This window comes from Salvelinus alpinus, chromosome 7, assembly GCF_045679555.1.
Source record: "Salvelinus alpinus chromosome 7, SLU_Salpinus.1, whole genome shotgun sequence".
NCBI lineage: Eukaryota > Metazoa > Chordata > Actinopteri > Salmoniformes > Salmonidae > Salvelinus > Salvelinus alpinus.
Genome location: NC_092092.1, coordinates 23214126 through 23238230, shown reverse-complemented (window position 1 = coordinate 23238230; position 24105 = coordinate 23214126). Strand labels below are relative to the sequence as shown.

Sequence of the window (24105 nt, the reverse complement as noted above, 5' to 3'; positions counted from 1 at the left end):
TCCGACCATCACCCCTGGTGAGACAAAACCGCGACTTGTCAGTGAAGAGCAGTTTTGGCAGTCCTGTCTGGTCCAGCGACGGTGGGTTTGTTCCCATAGGCGACGTTGTTTCCGGTGATGTCTGGTGAGGACCTGCCTTACAACAGGCCTACAAGCCCCCAGTCCAGCTTCTCTCAGCCTATTGCAGACAGTCTGAGCACTGATGGAGGGATTGTGCGTTCCTGGTGTAACTCAGGCAGTTGTTGTTGCCATCCTGTACCTGTCCCGCAGGTGTGATGTTCGGATGTACCGATCCTGTGCAGGTGTTGTTACACGTGGTCTGCCACTGCGATCAGCGGTCCGTCCTGTCTTCCTGTAGCGCTGTCTTAGGCGTCTCACAGTACGGACATTGCAATTTATTGCCCTGGCCACATCTGCAGTCCTCATGCCTCCTTGCAGCATGCCTAAGACACATTCACGCAGGGACCCTGGGCATATTTCTTTTGGTGTTTTTCAGAGTGAGTAGAAAGGCCTCTTTAGTGTCCTAAGTTTTCATAACTGTGACATTAATTGCCTACCATCTGTAAGCTGTTAGTGTCTTAACGACTGTTCCACAGGTGCATGTTCATTCATTGTTTATGGTTCATTGAACAAGCATGGGAAACAGTGTTTAAACCCTTTACAATGAAGATCTGTGAAGTTATTTGGATTTTTACGAATTATCTTTGAAAGTCCTGGAAACGGGTTTATTATTAATAGTGGAAAAAGTAACCGAATAATTTATATAAAATTATATAAAGTAACTTATCCATAATTTCCTGTAATATTTCTCAGTATGTTAAACTTTTAAGTGCTTTAAAAAGATGGTTAATTTCTCAAATGTATATGGACAAATGGCATAATTTGTTTTCCTGAATAACTATCAACTAAGAATAAGAATTTGTTGTTAACTGACTTGCCTAGTTAAATTAAGGTTACGTTTTTAAAAAAAAGTGAGCAATCACCAGCACTCGATTGTTTTTGTCTGGATACAGCGGAGTTCAAAGGGTAAAGGTTAAAGTTTGTCTGTGAAAACACCGGAACACGTGTTGGTGTTAAAATAGTAAGTAACATCTAACATAATTTGCTAACAAAATCGGTTTATAATTCATAATTTTATTAAAATGAGTAGTGTTTGAATTGTTCAGACATTGCCTTGTATTTTCTTAGTTAAAAGCACAGCTGAAAGACCCATGATTAGCTTAACTTGATTTAGCTTAGCCGTGCATGCTAGCCGTTGATCAAGTAGATTCTCGCTGGTTCTTTCTAGCGTCTCCTTCGATTTTGTTACAACCTCATGACACACTAAATATGAATGACTTTCACTTGTATTATTTACTTCTTTCGACTTGACATGTCATTTTTGACAGATGTTAGCATTGCAGAAACAACCTTGGCGAGTTAGTAACTAAAGCTAGTACCAAATATGTGTATATCTGTAATAGCTCATCATGTAGTACTATGTCAATGCTACTTGCTATAAAACAAATCTGATTACACGTTTGTTTGACCAGTGCACTCCAGGCATGGTGCATTTCACGGCAAGGTCTACCTACACCTGTTGTATATAGTGTATGTGACATACAAATGTATTTCATTTTTATTTCACAATCATGTGGATTCTTGCGGTTTCAAGTCCATTCACTAGCTTGCTCCATTATACTAAGTAGTCAGAATTTAACTTTAAGTAAACGTCTCCCTCTACTGGCCAAATAAGGTAAGTCCTTTAGTCTGAGAACTGTATTGACTCAATTTCTCCACAGGCCAGGCTTCAGATATGGCTGCCATGTACTCTGGTATTCACTTGAAGCTCAAAAACCCCAAGACACCCTGGGTGGACAAACTGAAGCTTGCCCGTTTTGCATGGATTTCATCACAGTGCTTACTTCCTAACAAAGAACAGGTAACACATCTGCCCATCATCAGATATTAGGTGAATTATACCAGCATGTTTATCCTATTGTCTCTGTAAACCTTATTTGTTTTATATTGAAGTGCTGTGTTCTATATCTCCTTACAGGTACTCTTTGATTGGATAAGTCATGCATTGACAGGCTTTTACAGTAAGAAAGTGGAGTTGCCACAGGTGGTGGTGGAAGGCTTGTGGATCTACCTGGATGATATTTTGCACAGCAAAAAGCTACACAGTGTGTTGAGCCAAGGAAAAACCATCAGCCTTCGTTTGGCAGTAGCGCAGGTAAGTTGGTCATAAGTGCCGATGATCAGTATGTAATCGCTACACTTTTAGCAGCTTAAGTTAGTTTGATGCTTTTCAAGATAAGGACATTGATGGTACAGCGTACCACCCTGCATCTCACTGCTGGCTTGCTTCTGAAGATAAGCAGGGTTGGTCCCTGGATGGGAGACAAGATGCTGCTGGAAGTGGTGTTGGAGGGCCAGTAGGAGGCACCCTTTCCTCTGGTCTAAAATAGATATTCCAATGCCCCAGGGCAGTGATTGGGGACATTGCCCTGTGTAGGCTGCCATCTTTCGGATGGGATGCTAAATGGGTGTCCAGACTCTCTGTGGTCACTGAAGATCCCATGGCGCTTATTGAAGGAGTAGGGGTGTTAACCCCGGTGTCCTGGCTAAATTCCCAATCTGACCCTCATACCATCACGGTCACCTAATCATCCCCAATTTACAATTGGTTCATACATCCCCCTCTCCCCTGTAACTATTCCCCAGGTCATTGCTGTAAATGAATGTGTTCTCAGTCAACTTACCTGGTAAAATAATTGTAAAAAAAAGTACACCTGTTTTATTGAATGTATCGATTTTTGACAGGTGATTTTTCTTTCCAGGTTATAATTGAAAGGATTCAGGAGTTTGCCTCAGGGACCTCCTCAGCGTCTGTCTCCACCGTGTTGAGCTGCTGTCAGGGCATCCTTTCCTCCTCAGTCCTCTCTGTCACATTCACCACTAAGTATGAGCTACTGGTGGAGCTGTTGGCCAAGCTGTGTGCCCTGGGCTGCTCCAAGCTCAGTCAGCAGCAAGCCACAGATCCCCTGACACCCCAGGTGTTTGAGGTCCTCCTCCTTACCCTGAGTAGCTACCTCGCGGTCCAAAAGCAGCAGCCCAACGCCAACCGCGTGTTTGCCCAAGTCACAACACACCTGCTCCAGCACCTCCTCCTACTCAGACACCTACTGACTTCCAGGGCCTGGATGGCCGAGGATGACCCTCGTGTCCGCCAGCACCTGAGTAGGGACATCCGTGGGAAAGTGGACACCATCCTGCAGTCTGCTCTCTTCCTGCCAGACCACCTCCAGGCCTATAAGGAGGAGCTCCTCTCAAAGGAGGAGCCAGGGATGAAGAAGCGAGCAGCGGGGAAAGGCCTACTCTCCCCAGTCAACTCGATACTCTCAAAGCTTTGTGCACAAGGGTACTGTGACACTGATCTCCATTTTGCGGTCAGGTCGAGTTCCCTCCCACTGCTCTTCAAGTTCTCTCTGGATGCCTACTGTAAAGGAGGAGATAATAAAGTACTCTGCTTTCACATGTTAACACAGTTAATCGCTGCCTTGGATTTCACAAATGAGGTGACTCTCAAAGACCTGTTTGATGGGGAAAACTGGAGCTTAGCTCTGCTGACTTTGGAGAACCTCTTGAATTTATGCTTGACGGCAGACATTTACAATGTGGCGGCTGACAGGATAAAGTACAAGGAGGTTCAGTTGATTTTCTACAGGAAGGTGGTGAAGCTGTTGTTGAACAATGCCCAGCCCAGCATATCAGCATGGTACCGCTGTCTAAAAGCCCTGCTCAGTCTCAACCACCTGATCATAGAGCCGGACCTGGACGAGCTGCTGTCGGCAGGATGGATTGATTCCGACTGCACAGAGCCACGGGTTAGGAAGGCACGCGAGGCCCTCATCTCCTCTGTTCTCCAGATCTACGCCAAGCTGAGGCAGCTCCCCAAGCTCTTCGAGGAGCTCCTGGCTGTCATCTGCCGCCCAGCAATGGATGAGCGCCGACAGCCCGTTCTCCCAGAGGCAGTGCATAGGACGCTCAGCACATGCCTTCTGGACAACCCCACCAGCCAGAGTCTGGAAATATGCTGCCTCATTTTAGAGAACGTAACAAGCTATGTACTCCCGGATCTGGAAGGAAACGGAGACATGTCCCTGAAGTTGTTCTCCTTGAGTGTGCTCTTGTACTCTGTGTTGTTCAGCCTGAAAACTTTGGACAACAGCACACCAGTTCCTGTTGTGAGGCAAACCCAAGCTCTGATGGAGAAGATGCTCCAGGTGGTGAAGCCAGTGCTGCAGCTGGCTGAAGGCCAGGCCCCAGACGTCCCTGGGTGTCAGAAAGTCCAAGATGCAGGCCTTCTGCTAAAGTACACTTGGGTGGAGGTGGACACCCTCTTTCAGATTCACTGTACAAAATACACATCTCCAGCGGACCCAGCTAGCGTTAACATACTAGACGACATAGGTATTCTCTCTGGTGTGATGGCGACAGGTGAAGATCAGGCCTCTCCCATCGACCAGCACTGGAGCCCCATGACCCACCTCCTGCAAAAACTACTCACTCTCCAACAAATGAAGAAAGTTATCCTAAGCAATGAGCTCTTGGCACAGACTAGAGCTTCAGATGTCCTCCGCAGAGCAGCCCAGTACATTGTGGGGAGAGGAGCCCCTCAACTCTGCCAGCAGAGTGACCAGCTATGGGACCGTCAGGTCAGTAGTGTGGATGCCAGCACGTACCCAGTGGCACATTGGTACCTCGTTACCACAAACCTACCAATGATCTTGCCATTCCTCACTGAGGACGAAGTGTGTCATATAGCTGATGTTCTCCTCAGCTCCCTACTTCAGAAGACACCAGATGACACCACTGAGAGGCTGTCTGTCTCTCTCATTTCCAAAGATCTGCTTGAGAGCCTTGTTCTTGTCGAGTTACCCACTATTTACTCTGCTGTTGTCAGATGTGTCACTCAAAGGATTGTGGGGATTCTCAGCGGCATCCCAGACATGGCCTCTGTCTGTCCTGCACTCATGAAGTTGAGTGAAGTAAGCTGTTCGACAGCTGGAGACAAAGGAAGTGCAGTAACTCAGTCAGATGGTGATGTCAGTGAATCCCATTCTGCTTTGAAGAGACTGGAGTCCATAGCCCAACACATACTGAACTCTAGTACGACCGGAGCCTCTATAACCCTATCTCAAAGTCAAGCCGATAACCTTTTAAGCTTACTTCAAGTCACCAATGCTCTTAACCCAGATGGAATGTCCTCTGAAGACTTTTCAGGGCTCTTTTTACTTTTATTCCTCATGGTCACAGACACACAGCTACATAATGATGTGAAGCCTGCCGTAACAATACATCTGCTGAATCAGCTCTTCAGTCTCATGGGGTTGCTTCTGGCAGGGAATAATTCCCATCATGTTTTAAAGATTGTGCATGGGAGTAGCCTCTTGGAGGCAGCTTTGACAGCTCTCTTTTCACACAGCAATAAGGGCCACTTTCAAACCGTGGACACCTCTGCTTGGCTGACTTTCCTAAAAACCGTCCAGGATTTCATCCAGTCCCTGATCCTATTGATAATCCACAGAAAGAGCAGTGTCCGCCTTAACCTGGAGAAATTCACCACCTACTTGGTCAATAGCGAGGTGGCCGTTATGGCTTTGTCTTCTCTCCCAGGAAACATTGAAACAGGGGGCCTGTTCGCCGTACAGCTCCTGCTTGCGTCTATGAACACACTGTGCCAGGCCATGACATCCAGCCTCAGGACAACCAAGCAGCTAGCTGAGACCCTGAGTCAATTACTGGGGAAGACCACTGCTGTCATGGGCCCTGCCATCCAGGCCAGCCTGAGGGCTCAGACAGGCAGTGTACTAGGCCAGGCCTTCTCCGTGGATGTGGTGACCGGGATGTTGAGGAGCGAGCTGGCCTGTGCTTGCCCCCAAAATGAGCCTAGCGAGGGCATCACACAGGAGAGTCTAAGCCACATGGGCATGTACAGGAGCTTCAGCCAGCAGATTCTCAGAGAGCTGTGCCCATCCCAGCGCCCTATGGACTTCCTGGTCTCATCGCTTCACTTCCTCTCAGCGTACTACGCTGCTGCAGAGATTACCAAAGCCCTAGGTCAGGAGGAGCTCTTTGTGGCAATTCTGCAGAATGTCCACAAACTGCTTGCAGGTACGCGCTCTTATTCCACAACAATAAAAGTTTTTTTTTTTTATCAGACTTGGTACAGTGTATTCTGAGATGCTCACCTGTGTGTGCGTTGTGTGATTTCCTCCTGCTCATAATATCTGTAAAATAGCGCTCAAGTAAATGTCAAAGTACATTTCCTGTACCATTGCTGACAGACATTGATAACTAAAACAGACATAATTAAGAATTTGCACAGAATTACTCTTGAACACAATAATACAAATTATTATAAAAAAATATTATTCAAAAGAATTCTACATTTAGAAACCATCTCAATTTCCCGGTAATGGATAAATATAATGATAGCTTTATGGATAGATACTTGATACTTCACGCCTATTATTTAATGTTAACCATAATGCTTCTGTGTTAGCCCCATGGCTGTCAGTATCAGAGGTGAGGTCCCTGGAGGAGCCAGTAAAGGAGCTTCTGGACCAGCTGCTGGTCAGGTGTACCCCAGAACAGTTCCACCTTCTCCTGCTGCTGCTCCGAGACGGACTGGATACCTCCAAGTTCAGGAGCGGCTGTCATAGGGTAAGTGTTATATTTACTGCAAGTGTTACTGTACAAGTTGTGATATTACTAGTTACTGTAGAATTATGCTATCTGAGTTACAAGCTACTTTATTTGGTGTCCTGAATACTTAAACACTGAAGTCTGGATAACATTTCCTATATGGGCTACTAAATTGTATTTGACGCCACCTTTAAAACCTAGCCATATATTTTTCCTAATAGATACTTAAGCACAGGAATCCCTCAATTTTCGCTCTTCTCAGTTCTCCTCTACAGAGATTTTCCCTAAAATGGTTATGTGGGCTTTGTTGACACACTACAAAGAGCACACTGTATTTTGCAGGAAGTCCTTTCAACTGTGACGATAACGAAGTTGCTTGCCAGCGGCCTGCTTCCAGAAACCTGCTTTAAGGCGTTCTGGCTCATTGCACCTCAGATCATATCTGCCTTAGTAGTAAGTATTCACTGTGACATTTGATGTGCTGATTTGGATAAACAAGGATTGTTTATCCAAATCAATTGATGCCACTGAAAAATATTATTTGAGCTAGAATCACTCAAAATCCAATTATGGTGAAGGTACAATGTGTCCTTCTCACTTAAAAACCTGCGTCTTTCTCACTTAAAAACCTGCGTCCATGCTTCAAGAGGGACAAAACAAAGCATTGGCTTTGGCATAGACTTATCATTGACTTAAAGGGTAAATGTGTTTCCTATCTAACGTAGAAACCCCCTTTGGGCATTGCAGAGAGCACTGTAATTAGAACCACAGTCTGGCTGTCCGTTACAAAGCATGTCACGCTTCTCCTCCGCTGCACTGTCTCCTGGGTCTTGGATCTGATACTGGAGAAGAATTTATTTAGCTGGGGAAAGCCAATTTTGGGCTGCAGCAGTAAGTGTCTCTCCCTCCCTGTTACTGTCCCATTTAATCAAGCTGAATCTGTTTTCATTTATCAATATTGCCCCTTCTCACCTCATTGCAACTCTGCAGGAATAACTAACGTTAGGTGTTACAACACAACTACAATCCCTCACTGTGTTCACAACACTTACAAACAGGAATGTTGCCTCACACCTTAATTGGTCTACAGTATATCAGTTTTTCTCTGTTCTCTCTATGGGTTACTTCGCCCTATTGCCAAAACCAAATATAAACTTTCATTGCTTAATTGCCACATTTATTTACTTATTGTTGTCAACAACCATAGTAAAACATTGAGACAGCACATTTTGAGAACCCATACAGGATGTAGTACTTCACTCCTTGCTAGTTTCTCTCTTTCTGTCCTCCATCTTAAATCCATATTCCTCGTTATATTCATCTCTGGTTCAACTCCCACGGTCCTCTCTGCTCTCTCTCAGTTTCTAGTGAAGGAGGCTGGCAAGGAGCCAACCCTGACTGCTGCTCTGACCGTGCCGGTGTTGGACACTCTGACAGCCATGCTCCGTCAGGGGGAGAGGATGCTCTCCAACCCCCACCATGTGACCATGGTGCTGGGGGCCCTGCAGTTTGTCCCCCTTGAGCACCTGACGATGGAAGTCTACCACACTACCTTTGAGGCCATTCACGAGGCTCTGTTTGCAGTCATCCGGTGTCATCCGCAGGTTAGTGGCCTGGGTTCGATAAATGTCACTTCATGCATCTTTTATGTTTTTACTTCAACCTTGGGCACACGGATGGTCAGTGGTGGATAAAGCACCCAATTGTCTTGCTTGAGAAAATAAAGATACCTTTTAAAAGAATGACTCAAGTAAAGTGAGTGCTGTTGAGGCTACTGTAGACCTTTGTCTCTCAATATGTCCTTTGCCCACCGTGTTCTTTGATATATTTTGGAGGGTGGCTTGTGCTGAATAACACTACAGCAGAGCACATTTTGCCTGGGGTTTGCATCACATTTCCCCTCTGAAGTACAACACAAGAGTCCCTGTTTTGTGCTCTTCTAATCTCTCATTGTGGATTAGTTTCATATTCACAAATATGGCCTTCTGATTTGTCCCTTTCACCCAGACACCCTCAGGGTGTGAGACTGAATCATTGTCAGTGCTGGGGATTGCTCCATTTCCGTCCTTCCCCTATGCTAAAAACTCAAGCCTGGCTTCTCGGTAATCGAAAGCCTGAACACTTTAAAATGTCCATGCACCGAGTGCCTGATTTGTTTAATTTGCTGTTCATGTCGGACAAAACAGCATTTCCTTTATTGTCATAAACAATGGAATGCAAGGCTTAGACGAGTAGATAGATACCACGGTTGCATGCTAAGATGCTGGCGCAGACATGTGCACTGCAGCAAAGGGAATATTAGTTTCTCTCCTGGCAAGCGAAACAGTTGGCATGCCTAGTGTTTTTAGCAACGCACATGCACCGTCCACCTGAGGATCTGTCTTTTTCAGCCATCTATTTCCTGTGCTCAAGGAGTGCAAAATCCACTTGTCACTTTAATCGCATTTCGATTGATTGCTTTCATTTTAATCCTGTGACTTTCATATTTTTTGCTTGTTCCTGTTGTTTTTTTCCTCCCGTTAATGTTACAACCGCGGAAAGGTTTGTAATGACCTATCAAACACACTCCGGTAATGGCTGAAATGGTCTTAATAGAATAGATTGTCTTTCTGTTGAATCTATAAGAACGCTGAAGCTTCTCAGGGATTTAACATACCGTCTCGACACATACACGGTACCCAAACCGGCCTCGCACATGCCATCGTGCGCAAATTGATTTTGTCCCCCCACACCAAACGCGATCAAGACACACAGGTTGAAATAGCAAAACAAACTCTGAACCAATTATGTTAATTTGGGGACAGGTCGAAAAGCATTAAACATTTATGGCAATTTAGCTAGCTAGCTTGCAGTTGCTAGCTAATTTGTCCTATTTAGCTAGCTTGCTGTTGCTAGCTAATTTGTCCTGGGATATAAACGTTGTTGTTATTTTACCTGAAATGCACAAGGTCCTCTACTCCGACAATTAATCCATAGATAAAACGGTCAACCGAGTTATTTCTAGTCATCTCTCCTCCTTCCAGGATTTTCTTCTTTGGACTTATATGGCGATTGGCAACTAACTTTCATAAAAGGTGTATTACCACCACCGACCTCCGATCGTCTTTCAGTCACCCACGTGGGTATAACCAATGAGGAGATGGCACGTGGGTATCTACTTCTATAAACCAATGAGGAGATGAGAGAGGCAGGACTTGCAGCGCGATCACCGTCACAAATAGAACTGACTTCTATTTTAGCCTTTGACAACGCAGACGCTCATTGGCGCATGCGAGCAGTGTGGGTGCAATAATTGAATAACATGTATGTCTACATTTATTTTGCAAGGCAAGCGATGTAGTTAGCATGTTAGAGTGAAAGAGAAGAAAGATCACTTTATTTTGATGGCTGTTCATTTTTTGTGGAATTTTAAAAACATACAATTGAATTTTTTACAAATTTAGATGCGCTGAAATTAAAACAACTTCTGAAAATTAACACTCGAATTATAAGGATGATCTGTTTGATCTCGCAAACAATTTAAAGTATGTTTAGATAGGTGTGATTTTTATTAGGGTAAGATCTAATTTTACTGGGGCGAGGTGTGATCCAAAATAGGGGAGGGGCAAACTTTTTATTTTGTGTAAGTTTGTGTTTTTTCAAAAATAATTTTGATATTACCCTAATAAAGTTTAGAAATGTTTAAGGTTTGGTATGGTGTGGCTATTATTAAGCTTTAGCTACTGCAGGCCTATTTAAAAAAAAAAATAAAAAATAATAATAATAATATTTAACTAGGCAAGTCAGTTAACAAATTATTATTTACAATGACAGCCTACACCGGGCAAACCCGGGCGACGCTGGGACAATTGTGCGCTGCCCTATGGAACTCCCAATCACGGCCGGTTGTGATAAAGCCTGGATTCGAACTAGGGTGTCTGTAGTGACGCCTCTAGCGCTGAGATGCAGTGCCTTAGACCGCTGCGCCACTCGGGCGCTCTAACTGACTCTGACAGTTGAACTTCAGGTGAGGAAGACTACAAGAGTTACACCTATAATCTAACAATATTATGCTTATCTTTGTACAAAATATTTGGATCGAAAATCTCTACGTCTATCTGTATAGCAAACGCAGTAGCCATCTGACAAAGTTAGTTTTGATGTCTTCGCTATTATTCTACAATACAGTAAAAATAAAAACCCTTGAATGAGTAGGTCTCCAAACTTTTTTTTATTTTTATCGATAAATAAAATGAATCAATTATCCAAACTGTATAGAGGCCAAATGATGAATGGAAAGAGACATCTGTTACGAAACACCCAAATTTTTAATGACATTCAGAGATTGCCAAGCCTTCAATACTGGGTAAGCCTACAAGGTAGGGAGGGATGTATTGTCTGTTTGTCAAGATTAGAGGTCGACCGATTAATTGGCATGGCCGATTTTCAAGTTTTCATAACAATCGGTATTTTTGGATGCCAATTATGGCCGATTACATTGCATTCCATGAGGAAACTGCGTGGCAGGCTGACCACCAGGCTGACCACACGAGTGCAGCAAGGGGCCAAGGTAAGTTGCTAGGTAGCATTAAACTTATCTTATAAAAAACACATTAAATCTTAACTAGTGATTAACTACACATGGTTGATGATATTACTAGGTTAACTAGCTTGTCCTGCGTTGCATATAATCAATGCTGTGCCTGTTAATTTATCATCGAATCACAGCCTACTTCGCCAAACGGGGGATGATTTAACAAAAGCTAATTCGCGAAAAAAGCACAATCGTTGCACAAATGTACCTTAACATAAACGTCAATGCCTTTAAAATCAATACACAGAGGTATATATTTTTAAACCTGCATATTTAGTTAAAATAAATTCATGTTAGGAGGCAATATTGCAGTTGAAGTCGGAAGTTTACATACAGTTAGGTTGGAGTGTATGTAAACACTCATTTTTCAACCACTCCACAAATTTCTTGTTAACAAACTATAGTTTTGGTATGTTGGTTAGGACATCTACTTTGTGCATGACACAAGTAACTTTTCCAACAACTGTTTACAGACAGGTTATTTCACTTATAATTCACTGTATCACAATTCCAGGGGGTCAGAAGTTTACATACACTAAGTTGACTGTGCCTTTAAACAGCTTGGAAAATTCCAGAAAATGATGTCATGCTTTAGAAGCTTCTGATAGGCAAATTTACATCATTTGAGTCAATTGGAGGTGTACCTGTGGATGTATTTCAAGGCCAACTGTCAAACTCAGTGCCTCTTTGCTTGACATGATGGGAAAATCAAAAGAAATCAGCCAAGACCTCAGAAATAGATTGTAGACCTCCACAAGTCTGGTTCATCCTTGGGAGCAATTTCCAACGCCGAAGGTACCACGTTCATCTGTACAAACAATAGTACGCATGTATAAACACCATGGGACCACGCTGTCGTCATACCGCTCAGATATTTGGTGCGAAAAGTGCAAATCAATCCCAGAACAACAGCAAAGGACCATGTGAAGATGCTGGAGGAAACAGGTACAAAAGTATCTATATCCACAGTAAAACGAGTCCTATAGCGACATAACCTGAAAGGCCGCTCAGCAAAGAAGAAGCCACTGCTCCAAAACCGCCATTAAAAAAGCCAGACTACGGTTTGCAACTGCACATGGGGACAAAGATCGTACTTTTTGGAGAAATGTCCTCTGGTCTGATGAAACAAAAATAGAACAGTTTGGCCATAATGACCATCGTTATGTTTGGAGGAAAAAGGGGGATCCTTGTAAGCTGAAGAACACCATCCCAACCGTGAAGCACGGGGGTGGCAGCATCATGTTGTGGGTGTGCTTTGCTGCAGGAAGGACTGGTGCGCTCCACAAAATAGATGGCATTATGAGGATGGAAAATTATGTGGATATATTGAAGCAACATCTCAAGACATCAGTCAGGAAGTTAAAGCTTGGTCGCAAATGGGTCTTCCAATTGGACAATGACCCCAAGCATACTTCCAAGGTTGTGGCAAAAATGGCTCAAGAACAACAAAGTCAAGGTATTGGAGTGGCCATCACAGATCCCTGACCTCAAACCTATAGAAATTTGTGGGCAGAACTGAAAATGCGTGTGTGAGCAAGGAGGCCTATAAACCTGACTCAGTTACACCAGCTCTGTCAGGAGGAATGGGACAAAATTCACCCAACTTATTGTGGGAAGCTTGTGGACAGCTACCCAAAATGTTTGACCCATGTTAAACAATTTAATGGCAATGCTACAAAATACTAATTGAGTGCATGTAAACTTCTGACCCATTGGGAATGTCATAACAGAAATACAAGCTGAAATATATCATTCTCTCTACTATTATTCTGACATTTCACATTCTTAAAATAAAGTGGTGATCCTAACTGACCTAAGACAGGGAATTTTTACTAGGATTAAATGTCAGGAATTGTGAAAAACTGAGTTGCAATGTATTTGGCTATGTAAACTTCCGACTTCAACTGTGTGCACACACACACACACAGAGAGTACCATTTTGGACACCTACTCATTCAAGGGTTTTTCTTTATTTGTACTATTTTCTACATCGTGAAATAATAGTGAGGACATCAAAACTATGAAATAATACATGGAATCATGTAGTAACCAAAAAAGTGTTTTTAAAAAATCACAATTTATTTTATATTTGATATTCTTCAAAGTAGCCACCCTTTGCCTTGATGACAGCTTTGCACACTCTTGGCATTCTCTCAACCAGATTCATGAGGTAGTCACCAGGAATGCATTTCAATTATCAGGTGTGCCTTGTTAAAAATACATTTGTGGAATTTATTAATGTGTTTGATCCAATCAGTTGTGTTGTAACAAGATAGGGCCACCTTCTTTATACCAACCCTATTTGGTAAAAGACCAAGTCCATATTATGGCATGAACAGCTCAAATAAGTAAAGAGAAACAAGTGTCCATCATTACTTTAAGACATGAAGGTCCGTCAATACAGACATTTAAGAACTTCTAAAGTTTCTTCAAGTGCAGTCACAAAAACCATCAAGTGATATGATGAAACTGACTCTCATGAAGACCCAGAGTTACATCTGCTGCAGAGGATAAGTTCATTAGTTACCAGCCTCTGATGTTGCAGCCGAATTAAATGCTTCACAGAGTTCAAGTAACAGACATCTCAACATCAGCTGTTCATTGGAGACTGTGAATCAGGTCTTCATGGTCGAGTTGCTGCAAAGAAACAACTACTAAAGGACACCAATAAGAATGAGAGACTTGCTTGAGCCAAGAAACACGAGCAATGGACATTAGACCGGTGGAAATTTGTCCTTTGGTCTGGAGTCCAAATTTGAGGTTTTTGGTTCCAACCGCCATGTCTTTGAGACGCAGAGTAGGTGAACGTATGATCTCTGCATGTGTGGTTCCCACCGTGAAGCATGGAGGAGGTGGTGTGGGGGTGCTTTGCTGGTGACACTGTCAGTGATTTATTTAGAATTCAAGGCACACTTAACCAGCATGGATAACGCAGCATTCTGCAGCGATACGCCATCCCATTTATATATAGTGGGGAGAACAAGTATTTGCTACACTGCCGATTTTGCAGGTTTTCCTACTTACAAAGCATGTAGAGGTCTGTAATTTTTTATCATAGGTACACTTCAACTGTGAGAGACGGAATCTAAAACAAAAATCCAGAAAATCACATTGTATGATTTTTAAGTAATTTGCATTTTATTGCATGATATAAGTATTTGATCACCTACCAACCAGTAAGAATTCCGGCTCTCACAGACCTGTTAGTTTTTGTTTAAGAAGCCCTCCTGTTCTCCACTCATTATCTGTATTAACTGCACCTGTTTGAACTCGTTACCTTTATAAAAGACACCTGTCCACACACTCAAACAGACTCCAACCTCTCCACAATGGCCAAGACCAGAGAGCTGTGTAAGGACATCAGGGATAAAATTGTAGACCTGCACAAGGCTGGGATGGGCTACAGGACAATAGGCAAGCAGCTTGGTGAGAAGGCAACAACTGTTGGCGCAATTATTAGAAAATGGAAGAAGTTCAAGATGACGGTCAATCACCCTCAGTCTGGGGCTCCATGCAAGATCTCACCTCCGTGGGGCATCAATGATCATGAGGAAGGTGAGGGATCAGCCCAGAACTACACGGCAGGACCTGGTCAATGACCTGAAGAGAGCTGGGACCACAGTCTCAAAGAAAACCATTAGTAACACACTACGCCGTCATGGATTAAAATCCTGCAGCGCACGCAAGGTCTCCCTGCTCAAGCCAGCGCATGTCCAGGCCTGTCTGAAGTTTGCCAATGACCATCTGGATGATCCAGAGGAGGAATGGGAGAAGGTCATGTGGTCTGATGAGACAAAAATAGAGCTTTTTGGTCTAAACTCCACTCGCCGTGTTTGGAGGAAGAAGAAGGATGAGTACAACCCCAAGTACAACCCCAAGCATAACCCAAGCATAACCATGCTTCACGATTTAATTAGGGCCGATTTCAAGTTTTCATAACAATCGGTAATCTGCATTTTTGGACACCGATCATGGCCGATTACATTACATTGCACTCCACGAGGAGACTGCGTGGCAGTTACGCGAGTGCAGCAAGAAGCCAAGGTAAGTTGCTAGCTAGCATTAAACTCATCTTATAAAAAACAATCAATATTAACATAATCACTAGTTAACTACACATGGTTGATGATATTACTAGTTTATCTAGCTTGTCCTGCGTTGCATATAATCGATGCGGTGCCTGTTAATTTATCATCGAATCACAGCCTACTTCGCCACACGGCTGATGATTTTAACGAGCGCATTCGCGAAAAAAGCATTGTAGTTGCACCAATGTGTACCTTACCATAAACATCAATGTCTTTCTTTAAAATCAATACACAAGTATATATTTTTAAACCTGCATATTTAGTTAATATTGTCTGCTAACATGAATTTCTTTTAACTAGGGAAGTTGTGTCACTTCTCTTGCATTCTGTGCAAGCAGAGTCAGGGTATATACAGCAGTTTGGGCCGCCTGGCTCGTTGCGAACTGTGTGAAGTCCATTTATTCCTAACAAAGACCGTAATTAATTTGCCACAATTGTACATAATTATGACATAACATTGAAGGTTGTGCAACGTAACAGCAATATTTAGACTTAGGGATGCCACCCGTTAGATAAAATACGGAACGGTTGCATATTTCACTGAAAGAATAAACGTTTTGTTTTCGAAATGATAGTTTCCGGATTTGACCATATTAATGACCTACGGCTCGTATTTCTGTGTGTTATTATGTTATAATTAAGTCTATGATTTGATATTTGATAGAGCTGTCTGACTGAGCGGTGGTAGGGAGCAGCAGGCTCGTAAGCATTCATTCAAACAGTACTTTCCTGCATTTGCCAGCAGCACTTCGCTGTGCATTGAGCTGTTTATGACTTCAAGCCTATCAACTCCCGAGATTAGGCTGGTGAAATGGCTAGCTAGTTAGGGCGCACCCCGCTAACTCAATCGGTGACGTCACTCGCTCTGAGACCTCAAAGTAGTTGTTCCCCATGCTCTGCAAGGGCTGCGATTCTTGTGGAGCGATGGGTAACGATGCTTCGAGGGTGGCTGTTGTCGATGTGTCCCTGGTTCGAGCCCAGGTAGGGGCGAGGAGAGGGACGGAAGCTATACTCTGTTACACTGGCAATACTAAAGTGCCTATAAGAACATCCAATAGTCAAAGGTATATGAAATACAAATGGTATAGAGAGAAATAGTCCTATAATTCCTATAATAACTACAACCTAAAACTTCTTACCTGGGAATATTGAAGACTCATGTTAAAAGGAACCATCAGCTTTCATATGTTCTCATGTTCTGAGCAAGGAACTTAAACGTTAGCTTTCTTACATGGCACATATTGCACTTTTACTTTCTTCTCCAACACTTTGTTTTTGCATTATTTAAACCAAATTGAACATGTTTCATTATTTATTTGAGGCTAAATTGATTTTATTGATGTATTATATTAAGTTAAAATAAGTGTTCATTCAGTATTGTTGTAGTTGTCATTATTACAAATAAATAAATATAAATCGGCCGATTTTAATCGATATCGGCTTTTTTTGGTCCTCCAATAATCGGTATCGGCATTGAAAAATCATAATCGGTCGACCTCTAATATAAAGATACATATACACTACCGTTCAAAAGTTTATGGTCACTTAGAAATGTCCTTGTTTTTGAAAGAAAAGCACATTTTATTGTCCATTAAAATATCAAAATACGTAATAATGAACCCTTTTGCCCTTAGAACAGCCTTAATTCGTCATGGACTCTACAAGGGGTCAAGTGTTCCACAGGGATGCTGGGCATATGGACTCTAATGCTTCCCACAGTTGTGTGAAGTTGGCTGGATGTCCCTTGGGTGGTGGACCATTCTTGATACACACGGGCAACTTTTAAGTGTGAAAAACCCAACAGCTTTGCAGTTCTTGACACAATCATACCGGAGTGCCTGGCACCTGCTACCATACCCTGTACCCTGTGGCCATTCACCCTCTGAATGGAGACGTTGGGGAATGGGATTGGACGTTGTTTTCTTTTCTTGTTTATACTAAATACATTATTCTTACAGTTTTTGTTTTGAGTGGCAGCCTACGGGTACGATGTATAAACTTAGAATTTGAAATGAATAATGTACCTGTACACCCCCCCCCCCCAAAGGGATAGTTGTAATTTAGAACGAAGATTGAGGATTTGTAATCGTAGGGAATCCTGCTATTGAAACTTGTTGAATTATGCAAGAGGACGTGACAACAGTAATTAATGAGGCAGTCTAGACGGCGCAGGTAAGGTAGACGGACAAGTGTTTGGTGGTTGCAACCCTGTTCCACCCCTTTGTTAATTTAATCATATATGTAAATACACTTGGTGTATTTATGCAAATGTCGCACATACTGTATTGTTTTCTTTCTTTAGTTATTTATTTATTTTTACCCCTTTTTTCTCCCCGATTTCGTGGTATCCAATTGGTGGTAGTTACAATCTTGTCTCATCGCTGCAACTCCGGTACGGACTCGGGAGAGGCGAAGGTCGAGAGCCATGCGTCCTCCGAAACACAACCCAACCAAGCCGCGCTGCTTATTGACACAATGCACATCCAATCCGGAAGCCAGCCGCACCAATGTGTCGGAGGAAACACCGTACACCTGGCGACCTGGTCAACGTGCACTGCGCCCGGCCCGACACAGGAGTCGCTAGTGCGTGATGAGACAAGGATATCCCTGCCGGCCAAGCCCTCCCTAACCCGGACGACGCTGGGCCAATTGTGCGCCGCCCCATGGGCCTCCCGGTCGCGGCCGGCTGCGACAGAGCCCGAACCCAGTATCTCTGGTGGCACAGTAACAACACTGCGCCACCCGGGAGGCACCCATTTTCTTTATTTTAACACACACACAAAAAATACCTGATACAATAAGAAAATATACAAGTGCATTTTAAGGGGAAAAAAGTAATACCTGAATTCCCACAAAAATCCCTGAACTTTCTATATTTGTCCATACCAGCAAAAAAAATTTTTTGGGTATAATTCAGTCAATATCTGGGGATTAATACATTTTTACAAATCTTCACCCGTTGTCCAATTGTTACATTCATTAGAATTGTTTTTAACAATTTCGTTGACCGTTGCTAGTGTTTTATCATTTACCCAGGAAATCATATTGTGCATTCAGTGTCCACTGATCTACGGACTGACCCTTAGAAAGATTGTCTGGCAACTCAGGTTAATAAGAACAATTCTCACTGTACCAGAATTTGAATCCAAATTCACAATAACATGATCCTATTTGCAGGACTTTGACAACAACTATGCTGCAGGTTTTTTAGTCTCAAACCCATTCGGGCACCAGGTTATTGTAACATGATGTTAGCTGATACAAAAATTACCTATCCAGACGTTGAAAGATCTGACATGCATCAGCAACGTCTGAGCAGAGGAACACAACCAGAATCTTTCCCTGGCTTGATTCAGCCTTTTACACAAGCGCCCAAGGGAGTGACTAGCTTCCCCATTCGCCTTGACTATTCTCCGTCAACCTTGGATCCAGGCCAGCACCTAAGTTAGCCTGTTTCAATCTGACATTGAACATATTTTGAGGGTGGTAACCAGGGAAAATATCCCACTGCCTCCCGCTGTAGGCAATGAAGCAGTTTCTTTTCTCAGAGAAACTTCAGAATCAATTTCTGGAAAGGGCTGTTGGTCTGTGCCAGAGGGGTGCTTAAGTGGAGGCAGATGTGCTCTGGAGAGGGGCACGTCTTTGGCGTGAACACTGGAGGGTGCATGGAAACTATTACCTCGCTGACTGATGACTCATAGGAATATCGCAGCGTCTGAGAATTGTGGGCCAGTTTTCTTTTTCTCTCTCTCTCTCTCTTGTTTAGAGACTGATGGCACATGATAAAATCTAAATGTCTTCCAAATGCAATGTTGTCAAAGTTGAACTTTTTGTAACGTGGCCCTATTTTGGTTTGTACCCAGGTGATGCTGAAAGCGGCACCGTCTTTCCTCAACTGTTTCTACCGCCTGGTGGTCTCCATCATGCATGAGGGGAGACAGAAGGGCGAGGCCGAGAGAGGTAAGGCCATCGGTTCATGCATTCAATCATTTATTCACTCACCCATCCACCACTTCATACAGTAATCTAAGTATTCACCCATTAACTCATAACCTCAAGTGACAGGAATGACATTGGTGTTTACAGGAATTGACTAAGTGTTCTTCCAATAAATTATTTAGCAGTTTCTATTTTCCTGTTGGTTCCCATTTTAAAGAAGAGCGACCACCCATCTTCATGTGTATTAAATGTATTTTTCAGCATTTAATCATCACACCCCTTGATAAATATGACACCTCCTGTTGTTTTAAAAGTTGACATATTTAGCCTGGGTTCCTCCCAAGGGAGTCCTCTGTAGATATGTGCTGTCAGTGTCAAACGACGCCAGAATACTGTCGCCAGGCTAACCAGTCCTGTTAATCGGGCAAGAGTATTTCATGGCACTGAAGTATGTTATAGGTGAGTCGTATCATGTTATACTATGTAAGAGGTGGTCGTGCCCCCGCTCCACATTCCCAAGCAGACTACACATGAAACTGGGCCTATTTTAATCCGCCGACCTTACCCAGTGGGAAGAGAGAAAGGAGAAGAATGGTTTCTCCTTCAGTAATGTTACATTTCTGTTGCTGGTTGTATGCCCTGCTGGTCCCCGTGGACTGGATCAAAAACAACGTGAGGGAAATACAAAAAAAAAAAATCCCACTGAGGGTGACAGAACTGTCGAAGGAGACATGAAAAGCACAGTGCACAGCTGGAGTCCCAGCCAAGCTCGTGGATGAACACCTTGTTAAAACCCTGTAATCCTGTACTGCTAAATGCATCCCTTATGAGTTGAATCAGTGTTGAGGAGCTGTATTCAGCTAAGTGATCAGCATATTCAGGATACATTGTTTTCCTGTTTCTGAAAGGAACAACATAAGACAGCAACATGATTTCAACATCAGAGCTTACCTGACATTATTGACGAAAAGGAAATGATGACATACTCAATTATTCAACAGTAATTGTCTTCAGGTGGAGTTTATTTTTTTGATATCATAGATAACACGTTCTTAATGAGAAGACTGTTTGTGTTCGTCTTCCATAGCCAAAGGAGGCCACCACTGCAGACTTCTGGGCATACCTCCCCTGTTCCAGACAGAGGAGGAAGGGTCAAGAAGGAAAAATGGAGTGGAGCAGCTCATTCGTTTTAACTAGCATGTCAGACTCAGCACGTCATGTAATTAGTTCCTGGCTGGCTCTGTGAAATATAGTAACCCTCACAGGATAAATTTCATGGCGACTGGGTTGTTTGGCAATACCTGCCACCCAGACAATGGCCATATTTCTCCTCTGTGGGTATAGCTATACTGTACATCCAATGAGTCACGAGAGGAAAAAAGGGATGGATAAATTGTTCCAACCGGGCCTTTGTTGTCTAATGGGCTAAACTGTTTGTTATATGCAGACTGTGAGCATAAACATTAGTCTATACACAATTAGAATGGTTAAATGGCTCTTGTTGCTCCATATTCTGCTCTTAGCTATCATGATTGAAGTCTCAGCTTATACAAAACCCTATTCTTATTGTACTGCTCTGTCACAATGCATTCACAAAATATTAATTCTCAGCCCGCACCCTTGGGATTTGATTCAAATGCTGTGCTTTCATCAGCAATACAGCCCAAGTCTGTTTTAGGACAACAGTGCACTCTGAACACACACTGCTGCATCACTCAGTCACCATTTTGTACAAGTTGTACCACTTCTGGAGTTCTGGCTGAAATAAATGTTTAGCCTTCAGCGTTTGGTGTGGTCTAGTTTTCAAAAAGCTTTGCTCTTCTATTCCCCAGCCCCTGAGATCAATGCGGAGGTGCTTTTGAAGTGTGCTCGTCTGGTGGAACGCATGTACTCCCACATCGCCACCACAGCCGAGGGCTTCACTATCCTCTCCTCCTTCATGGTAGCACAGTACGTCAGCGAGCTACAGAAGGTAAGATCTCTGGTTTTCTCTCATCAAGGAAGATGGCCGTGACGTTTCGCTCACAGTTTTAAAAGGCGATTAGGCTATTTTATTATACTTTTGCAGGTTGAAAACATGAATTTTCTGCCTTAAATGGCCTCCAGATCTTCCTTCTCTCCTTTATCATCCCTCACAAGCCCTTACATCTGAAGGAAATACACTATCTGCACATTGAATACCAGGATTTTAATTTGATCCATTGCTGTTTGTTATTGTGGAGTTAAACCATGCTTCGTATTGCATTTAGAGCTGCTAAGGCAAGTCCTCTGGACTTCTCAGATTTGAAGGAAAGAGAAGTCAACATTTTAATTTCCGCCATAATCTTGTCCCAACCTGTGCCAACTTGTACTCTAAAGGACTGTACTTACTGTTGACTCTGGTAGACTATTTGTCTGTCTCATTGTGATGCCGTCTGAGCATATCTGGCACTGTCTCAATGTGGAGAAACCACATTTTTTCCTAGGGTCTACGAGACTGCATTCACGTTACATGACTGCGTGCCATAGTCAGCGTTTTCCATGGAAAAGGCAGAGAGAGGGAAGAAAATGTATGCCCTCTCTACTGTAAGTCGCTCTGGATAAGAGCGTCTGCTAAATGAAATGACTAACATGTCATTTAGCAAACTCAAAGATGCATGAGGATTGATTTGTAATAGCAAACTGTTTGAGTAAGAATTAAACAAAGGATTGGTTAAAGCAATAGTTCAACGCTACCATTGTTCTTTCAAGGTTAACTAAGCCAAGAAACACACCTCAGTATGTGCCTTGGCATCTCTAAGAGGTTTTGTTGAGGCACTGTCCAGTTTCCAGCTGTCAGTACATTATGTTCCTACCAGGCTTTCAGAACTGCCGCAGCTGCATTCACAAATAAAGGTGTAAGAAAGAGGCAAAACACTGATCAGCCGTCTCACTCATCACACCAACATTATGTTTCTGAGTCCATTTTAATACCCCTTCCCCAGCCTCACTCTGTCAAATTGAAACCCTCGCCTCCCTTCTTCTCCTTTCCACTCTCCTCCACACCCTCAAGGTTACTCTGCAACCAGACATCAAGAGCCACCTGACAGAGGGAGTTTACAGGATCCTGGACCTCTGTGTTGAGCAGGACGTTAAGTTTTTGAACAGCACCCTCCAGATGGGTGTCAGAGAGGTGTTCAACGATCTCTATGGCAGTTATACTCATTACCATAAAACCCAGCGGCAAGGAGAGGAGAAATACACAGCCTGACACTCTCCTCTACCATCTCGCTTTTCAGAAATACTTTTTCTTTATAGCAGCCAAGTTTTTTTCTTAAACAACTGTTTAAACATGTAAAAAAAAAAAAAAAAAAAAAAAAAAATTATACTGTTTGTGTGTTGGTTTAGTAGTGGGACAAAAAAAAGGTAATTGACAACAAATTATGTCTCAAGTGTGTTTATTTGAATACCTTGTTTGGTCTTTCTTGTATTGATGGCTAATGTACTGTAACTTTAGACTATCCAATTTTCAAGATTTGGTTTACAGTGCCTTCAGAAAGTATTCATACACCTTGACTTATTAAAAATTGTTACAGACTGAATTCAAAATGGATTAAAATGTTTTTTCGCTCACCAATCTACACACAATACCCCATGATGACAAAGTGAAAACATGTTTTACAAAAATAAATCAAATATCGTAAAAATAAAAGTATTCCCACCCTTGAGTCAATACATATTAGAATCACCTTTGGCAGTGATTACAATTGCGAATCTTTCTGGGTAAGTCTCTTAAGAGCTTTGCACTCCTGGATTGTACAATATTTGCACATTTATTTTTTAACATTCTTCAATGACGTTGGTTGTTGATCATTGCTAGGCAGCCATTTCCAAGTCCAGCCATAGATTTTCAAGTAGATTTAAGTCAAATCTAACTAGGCCACTCAAGAACATTCAATGTTGTCTTGGTAAGCAAGTCCAGTGTATATTTGGCCTTGTGTTTTAGTTTATTGTCCAGCTGAAAGGTGAATTTGTGTCTGTTAGAAAGCCGACTGAACCAGGTTTTCCTCTAGGATTTGGCCTGCGCTTAGCTCTATTCGGTTTCTTTTTATCCAAAACCTTTCAGATGCTCCAGACTATTGTGTGAGAAGACCAATTTTCATGGTCTGACAAACACTGCTCTAGCTCTGTCACGTTTCACTGCAGATGCAGAAGTGTGACATAGGCAGATGCGGTGGATTGAAACGCATCCAACGCTAATTAGATTTCCACTGGGGCGCGGACGTCAACTTAAAAAAAAACTCCTGAATTGTTTAAGCATGATATAAAAGGGATCTAAAAATGTTTTTTTTTTTGTTTTCATTTGGAAACATTTCTAAAAAAGGAATTCCACTTTGACATTATGGGGTATTGTATGGGTAGTTACAATTTGGGTTGTAACAACAAAATGTGGATAAAGTCCAGGGGTGTGAATACTCTGTAGGCACGGTATGCTTTATCTGGGAACTCTGTTTCAGATGTGACGAAAAAGGATACGAGTAAATGATTACTATACCATTACAAAAGCAAATTGTGGAAATTCTGGAAATGGTTTAACCCAGCATATACAGCGAGTACAAAACATTAGGAATACCTTCCTAATATTGCGTTGCACTCCCTTCTGCCCTCAGAACAGCATCAATTTGTTGGTGTCGAAAGCATTCCACAGGGATGCTGGCCCATGTTGACGCCGATGCTTCCCACGGCTGTCAGGTTGTCTGGATGTTCTTTGGGTGGTGGACCATTCGTGACACACACAGGAAACTGTTGAGTGTGAAAAACCTTAACCCTAATTGCTCCTATAAGTTGCTCTGG

General features: G+C 42.7%; 1 protein-coding gene across 1 annotated transcript; it reads left to right on the top strand.

Moving 5' to 3' along the window:
* Positions 1 to 988: 988 nt before the first annotated feature.
* Positions 989 to 22853, top strand: urb2 (URB2 ribosome biogenesis homolog). Its single transcript, XM_071409464.1, has 10 exons — positions 989 to 1081; positions 1782 to 1921; positions 2039 to 2215; positions 2823 to 6159; positions 6551 to 6711; positions 7036 to 7146; positions 8055 to 8297; positions 19218 to 19314; positions 21126 to 21265; positions 22325 to 22853. The coding sequence occupies exons 2-10, from the start codon at positions 1796 to 1798 to the stop codon at positions 22520 to 22522; spliced, it is 4590 nt and encodes a 1529-aa protein (XP_071265565.1). The 5' UTR covers positions 989 to 1081; positions 1782 to 1795; the 3' UTR covers positions 22523 to 22853.
* Positions 22854 to 24105: the final 1252 nt, after the last annotated feature.

What these genes read in the sequence shown, in the direction of transcription:
- urb2 (XM_071409464.1), top strand. Translation starts at nt 1,796, where the DNA reads ATGGCTGCCATGTACTCTGGTATTCACTTGAAGCTCAAAAACCCCAAG. An exon ending in TACTTCCTAACAAAGAACAG is followed by an intron (nt 1,922 to 2,038) that starts GTAACACATCTG and finishes ATCTCCTTACAG; the next exon opens with GTACTCTTTGATTGGATAAG. An exon ending in TCAGGAGCGGCTGTCATAGG is followed by an intron (nt 6,712 to 7,035) that starts GTAAGTGTTATA and finishes TGTATTTTGCAG; the next exon opens with GAAGTCCTTTCAACTGTGAC.